Source organism: Monodon monoceros, unplaced genomic scaffold (genome assembly GCF_005190385.1).
Source record: "Monodon monoceros isolate NGI ecotype Baffin Bay Population unplaced genomic scaffold, NGI_Narwhal_1 Super_Scaffold_15, whole genome shotgun sequence".
NCBI lineage: Eukaryota > Metazoa > Chordata > Mammalia > Artiodactyla > Monodontidae > Monodon > Monodon monoceros.
Genome location: NW_021703771.1, coordinates 40,079,666 through 40,092,433, shown reverse-complemented (window position 1 = coordinate 40,092,433; position 12,768 = coordinate 40,079,666). Strand labels below are relative to the sequence as shown.

Here is a 12,768-nt window from a genome sequence, read left to right as displayed (position 1 = left end):
TTTCTTTTTGCTTATCTGTAGCTTTACTTTTTAAATAATGACTATGTACTGGTTTTTTAATAAGAAAATATCTTTCGTTAAATATACATTAATTTCTAGAAGTCATAGCTTTGGAAAATATAGTATTTGACACTATACAAGTAACTTGTAATGTTTCAAAAGAAGACTTGCATAAACAGCACTTGGTCTCTGTTCTAGTTATTTCCTGTCACATAATGAGTCACCCTCAAAACTTAAGTTTCTTAAAACAACAGCAGTTGATCATTTTATTATCTCTCCCAGTTTCTGGGGGTCAGTGTTTGGGAAGGGCTTTTCTGGGCAGTTCTGGCTCAGGATCTCTTATCGGGTTGCACTCAGATGCTGGCTGGAGCAACTGAGGTCAGTCAGGCATCACTCTCTTCATATTGATTGAGTCTCTTCGTATGGTCTCTCTGCAAGGGCTAGTTTGGACTCATAGCATGGTGGCCTCAGGGCACTTGGACACCTTGCATGGTGGCTAAAGTTTTCAAGAGAAAGAGTACCAGTGAACAAAGGAGAAGCTGCATCACCTTTATGGCCTGTGCTTGAATGTCACCTAGAGTCACTTCTACCAGACTTTAGTAGTCCCTAGTCACAAGCCCATCAAGATTCAGGGGGAGGGTAACAGGACAGGATACAGAATTTGTGGGGCTGAGTATAAAGTGAAAGCGTAGGGTCTTTTGTTCAAAACGTATTAAGAAATTCAAGTCAGTGACAACAGAGCATTAAACCAAGTGTTGAGCCCTTTTAAGTGCAGGGCCTGGTGTGACTGTGTAGGTTGCACCCCAAGAAGCTATCCCTGGGGAGGGGACATCAACTTCATCTCTTGATGGGAGGAAGATCAAGGCCATATTGTAGAAAAGCATGTGAGATGGGCATTAATGGTGAGACCACCTTTGGAAAATAAAATCTGCCACAGTGTCTATGACTTACCTTCAGTTAATTAGATGGCTCACATTTTTACTACCCAGAACTGGAGTAGCCATTAGCTATGCAGGAAGAACTGCTGGCCCTCTCCAGCAACCGGGTTGCCATAGCAGTAACAGGGATGTATTTTAAAACTCTTTGTGCAGAGATACTGGTTGCCTCTAAATAAAGTACAGCAAAAATACCTGTTTTATATCTGTTATGGACTGAATTGTGTTGCCCCCAAATTCACAAATTGAAGCACTTACCCTCAATATGATTGTGTTTGGCCATAGAGCCTTTAAGGAGGTAATTAAGGTTAAAATGAAGTTGTAAGAGTGGGCCCTGATCCAGTAGGACTGGTGTCCTTATAAGAAGAGGAAGGGATACCAGGAGTGCTCATACAGAGGAAAGGCCATGTGAGCACAGTGAGGAAGCAGCCTTCAGCAAGCCATGAAGAGAGACCTTAGGAGAAACCAAACCTATTGACACTTTGATCTAGGACTTCCAGCCTCCAGAACTGTGAGAAAACAAATTTCTGTTGTTAAGTCACTCAGCCTGTGGTATTTTGTTATAGGAGCCCTAGTAGACTAATATATCTAGGACTTATACATGTTTACTTGTTCTTTTCAGAATTTTCTTTATTAGTCATCTTTAATCCATTGGATATCCCAGGTTCTCTGTCAACTTCCAAGGAAAGCCAGATCTAACAGAAAATACCGTGTTTTAATTAATGTCCCTTCTTTTTTTTTTTTGGCTGCACTGCGAGGCTTGTGAGATCTTAGTTCCCCAACCAGGGATTGAACCCGGGCCCTCGGCGGTGAAAGCATGGAGTCCTAACCACTGGACTGCCAGGGAATACCCTAATGTCCCTTCTTTAATAATATTCTGATGAATAAAGGCTTTATTATTCATTTTTCCTGGAGTGTTGCTTGTGTTCATTTAAGGCTCATGTCTATGGTAATACTGTAGTTCATTCATGGATTTGTATATAAAATAATATTGTTTTCAATCATTGGGGTCAATTATCTGCAGACATGGCTGTGAACAATGACTATCTCCTCGTTTCTGTGTATGCCACTCCTCCCCTCAAGAGTGGCATCTATTTCATCTCCCCTTGAATCTGGGCTAGCCTCGTGGTTTGCTTTGGCCAATAGAATGCAGCAGAAATGATGCTGGTGTTGCAGCTTCCACTTTTGCCCTCTTGAAAGTTAGCAGGCATGTAACAAAATCTTCCTATCCTGCTGGAGAACCCCCTCAAAGGGGAAAAGGCTCAGGTGGGGAGCTGTAGGCATGAGGACACTGACTGCCTGAAGGAGTTCCAGAGGAGGGAGAGGGATGGGCTAGGGAACAGGAGGGTGCCAAACAGGAGCCACACCTGCTGGGCCTGGTTGTGTGGCCAAGAAAGACCCAGGGAATGAAGCAAAGGGGTTTCATGATGATGGTTTTAATTGGCTTTGGAGGCTTGTTGATCTGCCTTGGGTTTGACATTTAGCAAGATTGGAGCTGTCAGTGTTGGCTGATGTAGGGGACCAGCAGGACAACATCCATAATTCCCTCAGATAGTTGCTTGCCCTTGGATCTCTGGTACAGGACACTTTCCCTAGGCACTGGCCCCAGAAAACTGGCTCCTGACACATACTTGCCAAAGCTCTGTAGCAGTAGTTACTTCAAACACTGTTGTGTGCTCCCAAAATACGTACGTTGAAGTCACAACCCCTGGCTCCTCAGAATGTGATCATAACTGGAAATAGGGTCAGAGTCAAGCCAGACGTAATTAGTTTAAATGAGGTCATAATGATGGAGGGTGGGTCCCTAATCCAATATGATTGGTGTCCTTATAAAGAGGGGAAATTTGGACACATACACAGGAATAACATTGTATAAAGATGAAGACATAGATCAGAGAGATGAAGAAACCAAGGAATGCTAAAGATTGCCAGCAGACCACCAGGAGCTAGGAGAGAGGCAAGAAACAGAGTATCCTTCATAGCTCTCAGAGGAACCAACAGTGTTGGACACCTTGATTTTGGACATCTAGCCTCCAGAAATGAGACAACACATTTCTATTTTTGAAGCCACACAATCTGTGGTACTTTGTTACAGCAGTCCTAGCAAACTAATACCCATGCCAGTGCACCTTACCCTCCTTTCCTCTCATCTCTTCATTTCTGGGTGGATGAACACAGGATAAACTGTGCCCATGAAGAGGAAGCTGCCAGATGGCCTCACATCTTAATCCAGTTAAAATTAAAATTCTCATTTCCTCAAAAAGTTCTATAAAAGGTGATTTATTATATATTTCAGGCACAAGGAAAAGGAGATAACTTTGATGGGAGGACTACTTTAATGCCTCTGAATTTATACCAAATAGGTTGCTTCATCTACTTCCTTTGAGAATATGTCCTCAGTTATTCCAGAGTTTGCAGAGAGCTAACATTTAGTTGTTTTTCTCAAGAAACCTGATTTAACCTAACTGTATTAGGATTGGCACTTGATTATTCTGATATAGTAATTTGCATGATTTTTAGTGCCATAATTGTTGAAAGTTGATATTAGAATCTTAAGAGTGGCATACCTTATTCAGAGATGTTTAGCACCTTATAATAACAATAATATTGGGTGCATTATGCAGTAATAATAGAAATTACACTTGCAAATAGCTATGGTAATAGAACATTCTGAAATGCAAGAAATAGAAAAAGCACACTGGAAGAGAAAACTGTGTTTTATTCACCGCATTTGGCTGTCTGTGCACTAAGGCTGGAAAATAGGAAAGAGCTATGTCTTCCTCAGTGCTGTACTACCCCTGGGCTGCATGATTTAGATCAACCTTTATAATTCTGATTGAAGTGGAGAATTTTCAGTCACTGGATTCAAAAGGGGGTGGGGGAGTGTGGTCATGTTTGAAATACTTTTTGCTCTTTAGTTGGAATAGCATTTTGTAAATGAAAATTGCATTTCTAAAGAAAGCATGTATTTGCTATGACTTAGCCTAATAATTTGTTTTTTTCCAGTTGCACATAACTTCTTTTATATAAATTTATTTATTTATTTATTTATTTTTGGCTGTGTTGGGTCTTCGTTGCTGTGTGCGGGCTTTCTCCAGTTGCGGCGAGTGGGGGCTTTTCTTTGTTGCAGTGCGCGGGCTTCTCACTGCGCTGGCTTCTCTTGTTGGGGAGTACGGGCTCTAGGCGCACGGGCTTCATTAGTTGTGGCATGAGGGCTCAGTAGTTGCGGCTTGCAGGCTCTAGTCCAGTTGCTCATAACTTCTGATTGATAGCTTGTTTTAAAAATATGATTGAAAAAATATGTTAAGTATATTCGTCTACGCTTCACCAATATAATTTTTAGGCCAATTTTAGGCTGAAATTTTAGGCTGATTAAGTTTACTCTGCCCCTCTAATACTTTGATTTATTGATCACATTCAATATATCCAAACTCACAGAAAGCCATAGTAAAAAATAAACCTGTAAGAAACCTAAGATATTCTTGACTATGTGAACTGACACAACAAATGTTGATTTTGAATTTTGGATATTTTCTGTATAAGTTAAAAAATTCTGTGAAGTTTTGATTTAGTATTTCTTTTGGCAGCCTAATTACCCTAATTCAGGAATATTCTGCTTAAAACTTTGAAGATCAAACAAAGCCAAGAATGCGCCAGGGCAGCAGAGATAAAAAAAGAGTGAATTAACTCTATTGTGTCCAATTCACGAGAATTATTTCAGCCTTGTATATGTTCATATGGAACCTGCCTTTGCTCGCTTCCTTTTAGAAAAGAAAGTTGCTTTTGTTTCTTTAAACTTTTCCCTTTGATTTTGGAACCATTGAACAACAACAACAACAAAAAAGCTGGTTTATGGATATCTAGCCTTTTCTAAGGCCTCCTGATATTCTTGGGGTTGTTACTATTACTCTTTCTCTGGTGGACCAGGAGGTACTATTCAAGGCAAGTGAGTGAAAGCCTCTCCTGCAGGGTCTCAGTATGCCGGGCAAAGACCATTTTCTTGGATCAGTTATATCTGAATTCTATGCATCTCCTCCAGTCAACTCTGAAATGACACAAGGAATTTTACCATTCACTGAGAGCCTCATGTCTCAGCTGCAAATGAGAAGCTTGTCAAATAGACATGCATGGAGAGAAAGGAGAGGCTGGGGCAGGATTGGCCTTGGTTCTTATTCATCCTTCTGAAAAGTCAAAGATACTTCACTTTCATGGGTAGGATTTTGGTGACTTCAGTTAGCAGCTTCCTGAAGAGCTGTTTAGGGTTTTGCTGTCACCTCTTGGAGCTATAGGCTTTGCTCTATTGCAGTGATTCCCTGCATGTTAATTATTCCCATTTGTGTCTGAATGTGCCAGCCTTCCTCTGTGTGGTCAAATTATCCCCTTTAACTTCCCCCTCCATTTCTTGGCAGCAGAAAAGTCATTTTTACCAAATCCTTGCTTACCTATAGGGCTGTTTTGCTGAGATAATGTATGTGGAAAGTGATTCTTTAAGCTGGAAGGTGCTCTGCTTTCCAGTGTAAAATGGCGATGCTGATAACTATACTTGTACTCACTGACCCTTACTCCCTCTCCAATAGCACCTTATTTTCCAAACCAAAGCCTTTTAGGAACTCTGAGTTACCATTTTTCCTCTTGTGGTTTATGGGAATTCAACATCATGTCGTGGTTAAGAACATGGGCCATGTAGACAGACTCAGTTCAGAGTTCACCACTGTCTCTCAAGCTATGTGACTGAGGATGGATTAATCTCTGAGTCTGGTTTTCTCAGCTTTAAATAGGGATACACCCTTGTAGAATTGTTGAGAGGAGTAAATGAATATTGTGAGGTGAAGCACTTAGCATAGTGCCAGGAGCAAAGTAATTAGCTTTCATTGATTTCTGGAAGTATTTGGTATTCTGCTATTCTAACGGATTTTGTGCAAAGTCAGCAGAAAGGAGCTGCTTCTCGTAGCTTGATTAATTGCAAAATCTCTCCCACCCTACTCTTCTTCCTAGGTTCCATTTCACCTGGAATGTGAACGTGTATTCATTAAATGAACAGAGAATGGTTTTATTAGAAATTTTTTTAGAACACTGTACTGGTATATACTTTTTAAAGCAATCATGGAGTAATGTTAATAATTTTCTTTTTCAAGTCCAGAATTCAGATACCTGAGAACTCTTTCCCTGGCTTCCAATCCTGATGAAGTTGGTGGGGAGTAAGGTTTTTTGAGATGGTTCCTGTAGGCAGTGGCCCTTTGTCAGTCCCTCCCTGCAGGCTACCATTCTGCCAGGACATGGCTGGGTTCCTCTGAGCAGCATATAGGTTGCTGGGGAGAGGCTGTGGACATGGTGCTTTGTGATATACATGCTCCAGCATCTCCTTCTTGGACATCCATTCCCACGGGGCAGAGAGTAAGAAGGTCCATCATGATTTCTGACTGGTATTTCATTATTTGTATATTAACGTTTGGTGTGGTGTGAGGTTAGGAATTCATGTCATAAGTGACCATTTGAAAAAGACTTCTAACTCTAAAATTTGAAAAATTCTACTTTCTTGGGAGGTAGCTACACAGTGATGCTTCTGATATCAGTGGTATTTTTAACAATGTTTATTGACGCTGCTAATCTCATTTCATCATTTTGTTACAGATTGATGTTCTCAAAGCAGATCTGGAAAGCGTAGAATGGAAAGTTTTGGAAAATCTTATTCTGGAAGATGTCTTTGAACAAATTGGACAGCTCATCTTTGAGATCCATCTCCACTGGCCCGGGTTTGAGGTCAGTGGCAGTGACAGCAGTGTTGTGCGGTTCTGGTACAGCCTCCTCAAAGAGTTAGAACTACAGGATTTTAGGCTTTTTCACAGTTACAAAGATTTATCTAAACCTCAGCTATTCCTGAAGAAAGATATTTTCAATGCGAGTAGCTGTTATACTCTGAGTTGGGTGAATACAAGATGGAAATAGGATGCAGGAGGTCATCAGCAGCTCAAGGAAATATTTGCAGCATGGATCATGTCCATGATTCTAGTTATTCTGGTTTACTTGTCCAGTCTCCCACTAGCCTGTGACCTGCTTGAGGCAGGGATTGTGTTATTGCCTTTGTAGTACACGTAGCCTGGCATCTCGCACATGGTGGGGGAACAGTTAACACTTGCTGAGGGGATGGACACAGGAGTGCCACGGTAGTCAATCTCCATCTGCCCAAACCCAGGCTCTTTGCCTGTCTGCCTCTGACAGAGTGGGGATGCTTGTCCTCTTTCATTTCAGCTTGGAAGATAGTCCCACACTTATCAATTATGTATCTGTAATCCATGAATTTACCACCATGAAAAAGAAATATCACATTTCTGTTTTTACTGGGTTGATGAGTTCCTTAAATGTGTAGCCTGCTGTTTAAAATAGGGCCTTTCATTTGATGTTAACTCACCTTTTCCTAGGATTTTCTTGTTCACTGTGTCAATAACATTCTTTACAGCCTTGTAGATTTCAATTATTCTTCCTCAGTTTTTGTTGAGGCCATGCTGTGACTTTATAAGAACCACTGATTCTGGTTTCTGGGAACTCAGACACACCAAATTCTGTAACTGAGTTTAAAAGACTAGAGTATCAAGTTATTCAACTCAGGATTCTTTTCATGCTCAGCCTTAAAACCCTCTGTTCCTATGAAACTAAACACAAAGCAGAACTTGGGTGTCTTCAAACCTGATTTCTCAACCTCCGACTTGCCTATGGTGTCAATTTTTTTTTTTTTTTTTGTTATCTCCAAGATTAAGTTTTTCCTTGCTGCCAGTTTGCATTCATTGTAAGCCTGTGGCCTGAGGGCCAGAGTCTCTCTCTTTCCCGGGACAGATACAGTGTGTTTTGGTAATACCAATCCTTTTTTGTATATATTTTTTAATTAAGCAGATAATGCATGTTCTCAGTAGTTCAAACAATCTCTATCATTTCTATTTACAGGATTAGACATTTACCCCTACAAATGATTTTCAAAAATCCTATTTCAAATAAATTAAATAGTATAAAAATAAATCAAATTATTACCTTATTATAAATTAAGTACATCTTCTGGTATTTTTTATATCCCAAGAGAGCAGGAATACATACACTGTTCATTTAAGAAATTTTGGGAGAGCATAAAATACTGATTACTACTAGACGTCTATTCCTTCTCCCCATCGTTTTACCTTCTTCCACCCCAGACATGCCCTGGGTTGGCTTTTTGCTTTTTGCAGTGGTTTGAAAATACCATTCCTCAGGTGAGAAACCAAAATACAATAGAGTTATATCATCTTACTAACTTGGGTTCAAAAGGGAATAAGACTTTCTGAATTAGTAGTGATGATTTTTTAAAATATAAATGAGGTTTTTTATATTAAAACTTATAGTACACTAATAAAAGTCATTGAAGTGAGAGGACCAGCTTGAATAACTTTGATTTGAAATAACAGTTTAGTTGCTTTCAATGTCCCTAGGTATTTCAAAAGTACAAAAAGTTTATCAAACTCAAAAGTGGTTTTTACTGTTAGTTTGCATGGTGTGGCCTCCAAAACAAAGTTAACTTCAGTCCTGTTTGGATTATATCACAGATTGTCTTTCATTTTTTAATAAAAATTTTATACACTAAAGTAAACACAGATCCTTTTATACATTAAAATTTTTAACCCTTCTTACATACCAAGGTATGAAGTATACTAATCCTAAGTATCTAGTTAGTGTGACTAGGTTTTAGATGTATTCACAATCATACCAAGATTTTTAACTCATGGGCTTGAAGATTAATGGCATTACTGAAAGCCCCCTTTGTACAGGACAGGTTACCATTGATTCCGGATTGGTGGTGCAGAACATTGACTTCATCACACTATATATATCTGAAGCAAGAATGGAAGTACTGTTAAGAAAAAAATAAAGACAAACTCAAAATAAATCCCAAACACACCCACCCACACCCACCTACTAGGCAGCCTGTTCAATTGTTATTTGTACTTATTTTATGATTTTTTTTCTAAGACTGTCCTTCATTCCCTTCATGGAGAGTTTGAAATTTGTGATGAATATTCTGACTGTTGCTATGGTTTCCCTGCCTCTAGAATTATTATGTTTATTGTGTGGGCCAGGGTTTTTTAACCTCAGCGCTATTGCCATTTGGGGCTGGATAATTCTTTGTTGGGGGAGGGAGGGCCATTCTGTGCATTGTAGGATGTTTAGCAGCATCCCTGGCCCTCCCCCTAGGTGCGAGGAGCACCACAAAAACAACACAAACAAAATACAAAAAACAAACATACAAAATCAAGAGCTGCTATTCATTGAGAGCTTACTATGTGGCCAGTACTGTGCATAGATTATTCCTAATTCTCCAAACAGTCCTATAAGGAAGTGTAATTTTCCCAATTATACAGGTAAGGAAACTCTGAGAGGTTAAATACCTTATTCAGATTGTTCAAATGGTGAAGCAGGAATCCATATCTCAGACTGCCAGATCCCAAAGCCCATGCAGGGCCCCTCCTCCGTCTGCTTCAATAGCCTTTGACAAACGTAAGGACATATTTTTGCCTCCCTATTAGTAAATGGGAAGAAAAGCCTACAAATTTACTAATACCAGACCTGCTGTTAGAGTTGGGATCATTTTTGTAGCATGCAGGTTTAATTTAAACAATCTACTTAATTAAAATGTGCCCACCAAATGGAGGCTTACTGAAAAAATATGGGGTCCCAACAGCTTCTCTGTCAATATATTCAGGTTGCCAGGAAAGATCTTGCAAGTCCTGGAAATGACCCTTGGCCCTCATTGGTCCCAATATGCCGCACTTTGCTCCTAGATTTTAGGGAAGGCCCAGTCACTTGGAAGTGTAGTGTAAGTTTCCTTTGTTTCAAACTCGCCTTTGACCTGCAGATATATGAGCTCAGATGTGAATATCTGTGACATACATCTCTTAATTAACTCCTACCAGAGCAGTGCTCATAAATGAATCTGAAGATAGAAATTTAATAATGCTCTTCTCAAATGATTTTAAAAACTGTTCCTTTTTGGATGAAAGACGTATGAGGATGTAAGAGATTCAGAGGTCAACCTTTTAGCACAAAAGGTTGTGCTAAATCACAATTTGAGATTAAAGTCAAAGAAAAACAATTTTCCCATTCTCCCTTTTCTTAGAGTGATTGTATTTGACACAGTTATAATAGGTTATCATATAAATATTTGTAACTATTTGACATAGTTCAAATGAAGTGAGCCAGGAAGAGATAAACAAACTTATGTTAGAATTGACTGAAGGTCCACTAGTATTTACATCAGGGTGGAACAAAAGCAAATTCATGAATTTACAGTGTTTAGTCCAAATCAGTTATTCATGTAAGCATTTCTGCTTTGACTATAAGATTTTAGTATATAGTAAATACAGTACAAGATTTGCATTTCCTAAGTTTTACATGTTTGGATTTTGCAAAGCTTGAATTAATACCAGGGAGCCAGCCTCGTCGTCATATTTCTCCAGATGAAAAATGAAGGCCTCATTTAAACAGATTATTCTACTTGACTATACAATGGTAGGTACCTACAAGCTCAATTATGTAATATAATTCTTTTCTTTTGGAGATAAACTTATTTTGCCTTTTAAGCAATAACATAATTCTTTTTTGTACTAGCCAATTGCTGGTTCTTTGTGAATTCAGTGCATTTAATTGTATGCTAAAATATGTTCCTTTTTCTTACATTTAAAGAGGTATTTGAACTTTACTTATCACATGAAATCGTAATCCAAAGATTCAAGGTATTCTTAAACTGCTTAAATTTAGAAATTCTATAATTTTATTGTATTTCTGTCCTTAAGAAAAGTAAATCAAGCAAGCTTAATATTGTCACACTTTATATTTAGCGCTGTATGGAGAAATGCTAGTCCCCAACACTTGTTAAAACTAATTGCTGTGTAAAACTAGCAATTTATATTCTCATATAAAATATTATAAGTTTTTCTTAGTGATTGGTTTTATGCAATAAGATTGTCTGAAGTAATAAGGGTTTTTTTTCCTGTTAAGTTTGGATTCTAATCTAGACTATTTTAATACAGAAACTCAGTATATATAGGACAGATATGCAATCAGTATGTACCAGGGAGCAGAGTTGGTGAATGACTGTGGTCCTCAGTCCTCCAGAGGTTCTCCTCCACTGCATTGCCTCCCACAAGACCCCCAGACCGCCCCAAGATCAAGCAATTAATGCACAGCACAATAGGCATCCTCCAGGACCCTGCACCATCCCTGTGTTTAGGTTCTATTCTAACTGCTCTATGTCATGCATTACCAGTCATTGGATATTTTGACATCGCCCCTAGGTGGGTATATATAATAACCAAAAGTCCAAGTGGGTTCCATAACATTATTGAGAAACCACAATTATGTATCAATAAAAATAAGCTATTAGTTATCTGTACAAGAAAGTATTATTTCTCAAGGATTGGTGTCAGATCAAACATCGTTTTCTCAGGGACTCCCATATTGAAGGCCCCCAGCTATGTCTCCTTACAATGCCTTCTATTCTCCCCCGCTTCACGCTCCTTTTACTTTAATGGATCTGCTTGTGTAATGGCTTTCCCAGCAGACTGTAAGCTCCATGAGGGTAGACACCATGTCAGTATTCCCAGTGCCTACCATGGAGCCTGCTAGGTTAAAGGTGCTCCATAAATATTGTTGAATATGAATATAAAGAAAGCTATTTCACAAAGGATTTTTCAGTGAAATTATTTCATCATCATTTGTTATTGACTTTTTTTCTGGTATTAAAAATGTCTTTGGAATTTAGATGGACCAATATTTCTCATTTTGGTTAATTTAATTTTAGGCACAATTTGTCCTTTTCTTGACATGGTGGTTTATTGCACTGCGTGCAATAGTCCTCATTCCTGATTAAAGGATGCTAACCTGAAGATCTTTCTTGACCTCAGGGACTTGAGAGCTATATAATAATTGAATCGAATAAATACAATAATAATTAAAGGCTCAAGTATTGGTAGAAGGTACCCTAGGATATAAAACCTCAATCTTCCTTTCTCATTCCTCATTGTCCTTTTTTTTTTTTTTTAACCAATTCCCAGAAAACACACTTTTTAGAGTCAGTGTATTTGGTCACAACTCACAGTAGCATGGAGAATATTTTTCAGTTTATGAGAGAAAGAAGGTATGATGTAAAGGACAGGGGCTGGTATTTCTACAAAAATGATTAAAATCACATTGTTTTTCTAGGACAAAAAAATTTAAGGTAGTTGTTCAAAGAGTACAAACAAGGTGAGAGCGGGTATTATGTTCTCCAGGATATTTGAAGTCTGACCAAGAAAAGTCCTTTCGGGCAGTTACCATTAAGTCTAACTCTCAAGGAAGAGGCTATGAGAATCTCTTTAGCTATAGGTTCTGTTTTACTAAAAGATGAAATAAATACAGTCTTTAAAACTACCTCAGTGAAAGCAAGCTGGAAGCCACAAAGATTACAACACAAATCTGACAGTTTTAAAAATACATACTTAAGTGGCAGTATGTAGAAGAGAAAGGATAGCAGGATGAAGGGAGAAAGATTCTGACCCTGCTGCTAACCAGCTACGTGATACCAAGCAATTCATCACCCTCATCGGCCTATTTTCTTATTCTAGGTTGGAATATTTGATTTCTAAGGTTTCTTCTAGCTTGAAAATCTCATTATTCTAGCATTTTATGATTAGAGAAGGCTTAGACAGTGGTTAGGTAGTTTCTTGATTTGTGTGCTATAAAGTCTTAGGATAAATTCAGGAGAATCCAAATGATACGTTTATTCAGAAGAAAAGCCCCAGATAAAAGATGAATCCATTATGATGCCTCTCCAGTC

The 12,768-nt window shown here is 38.6% G+C and overlaps 1 protein-coding gene across 1 annotated transcript in view; it reads left to right on the top strand.

Moving 5' to 3' along the window:
• METTL24 (methyltransferase like 24) overlaps window positions 1-8,543 on the top strand; it is a 111,456-nt gene extending 102,913 nt beyond the window's left edge. Inside the window, 1 exon segment of the mRNA XM_029223298.1 lies at window positions 6,567-8,543. Within this exon segment, the coding sequence (XP_029079131.1) occupies window positions 6,567-6,881 (315 nt within the window). The 3' untranslated portion in view covers window positions 6,882-8,543.
• Window positions 8,544-12,768: the final 4,225 nt, after the last annotated feature.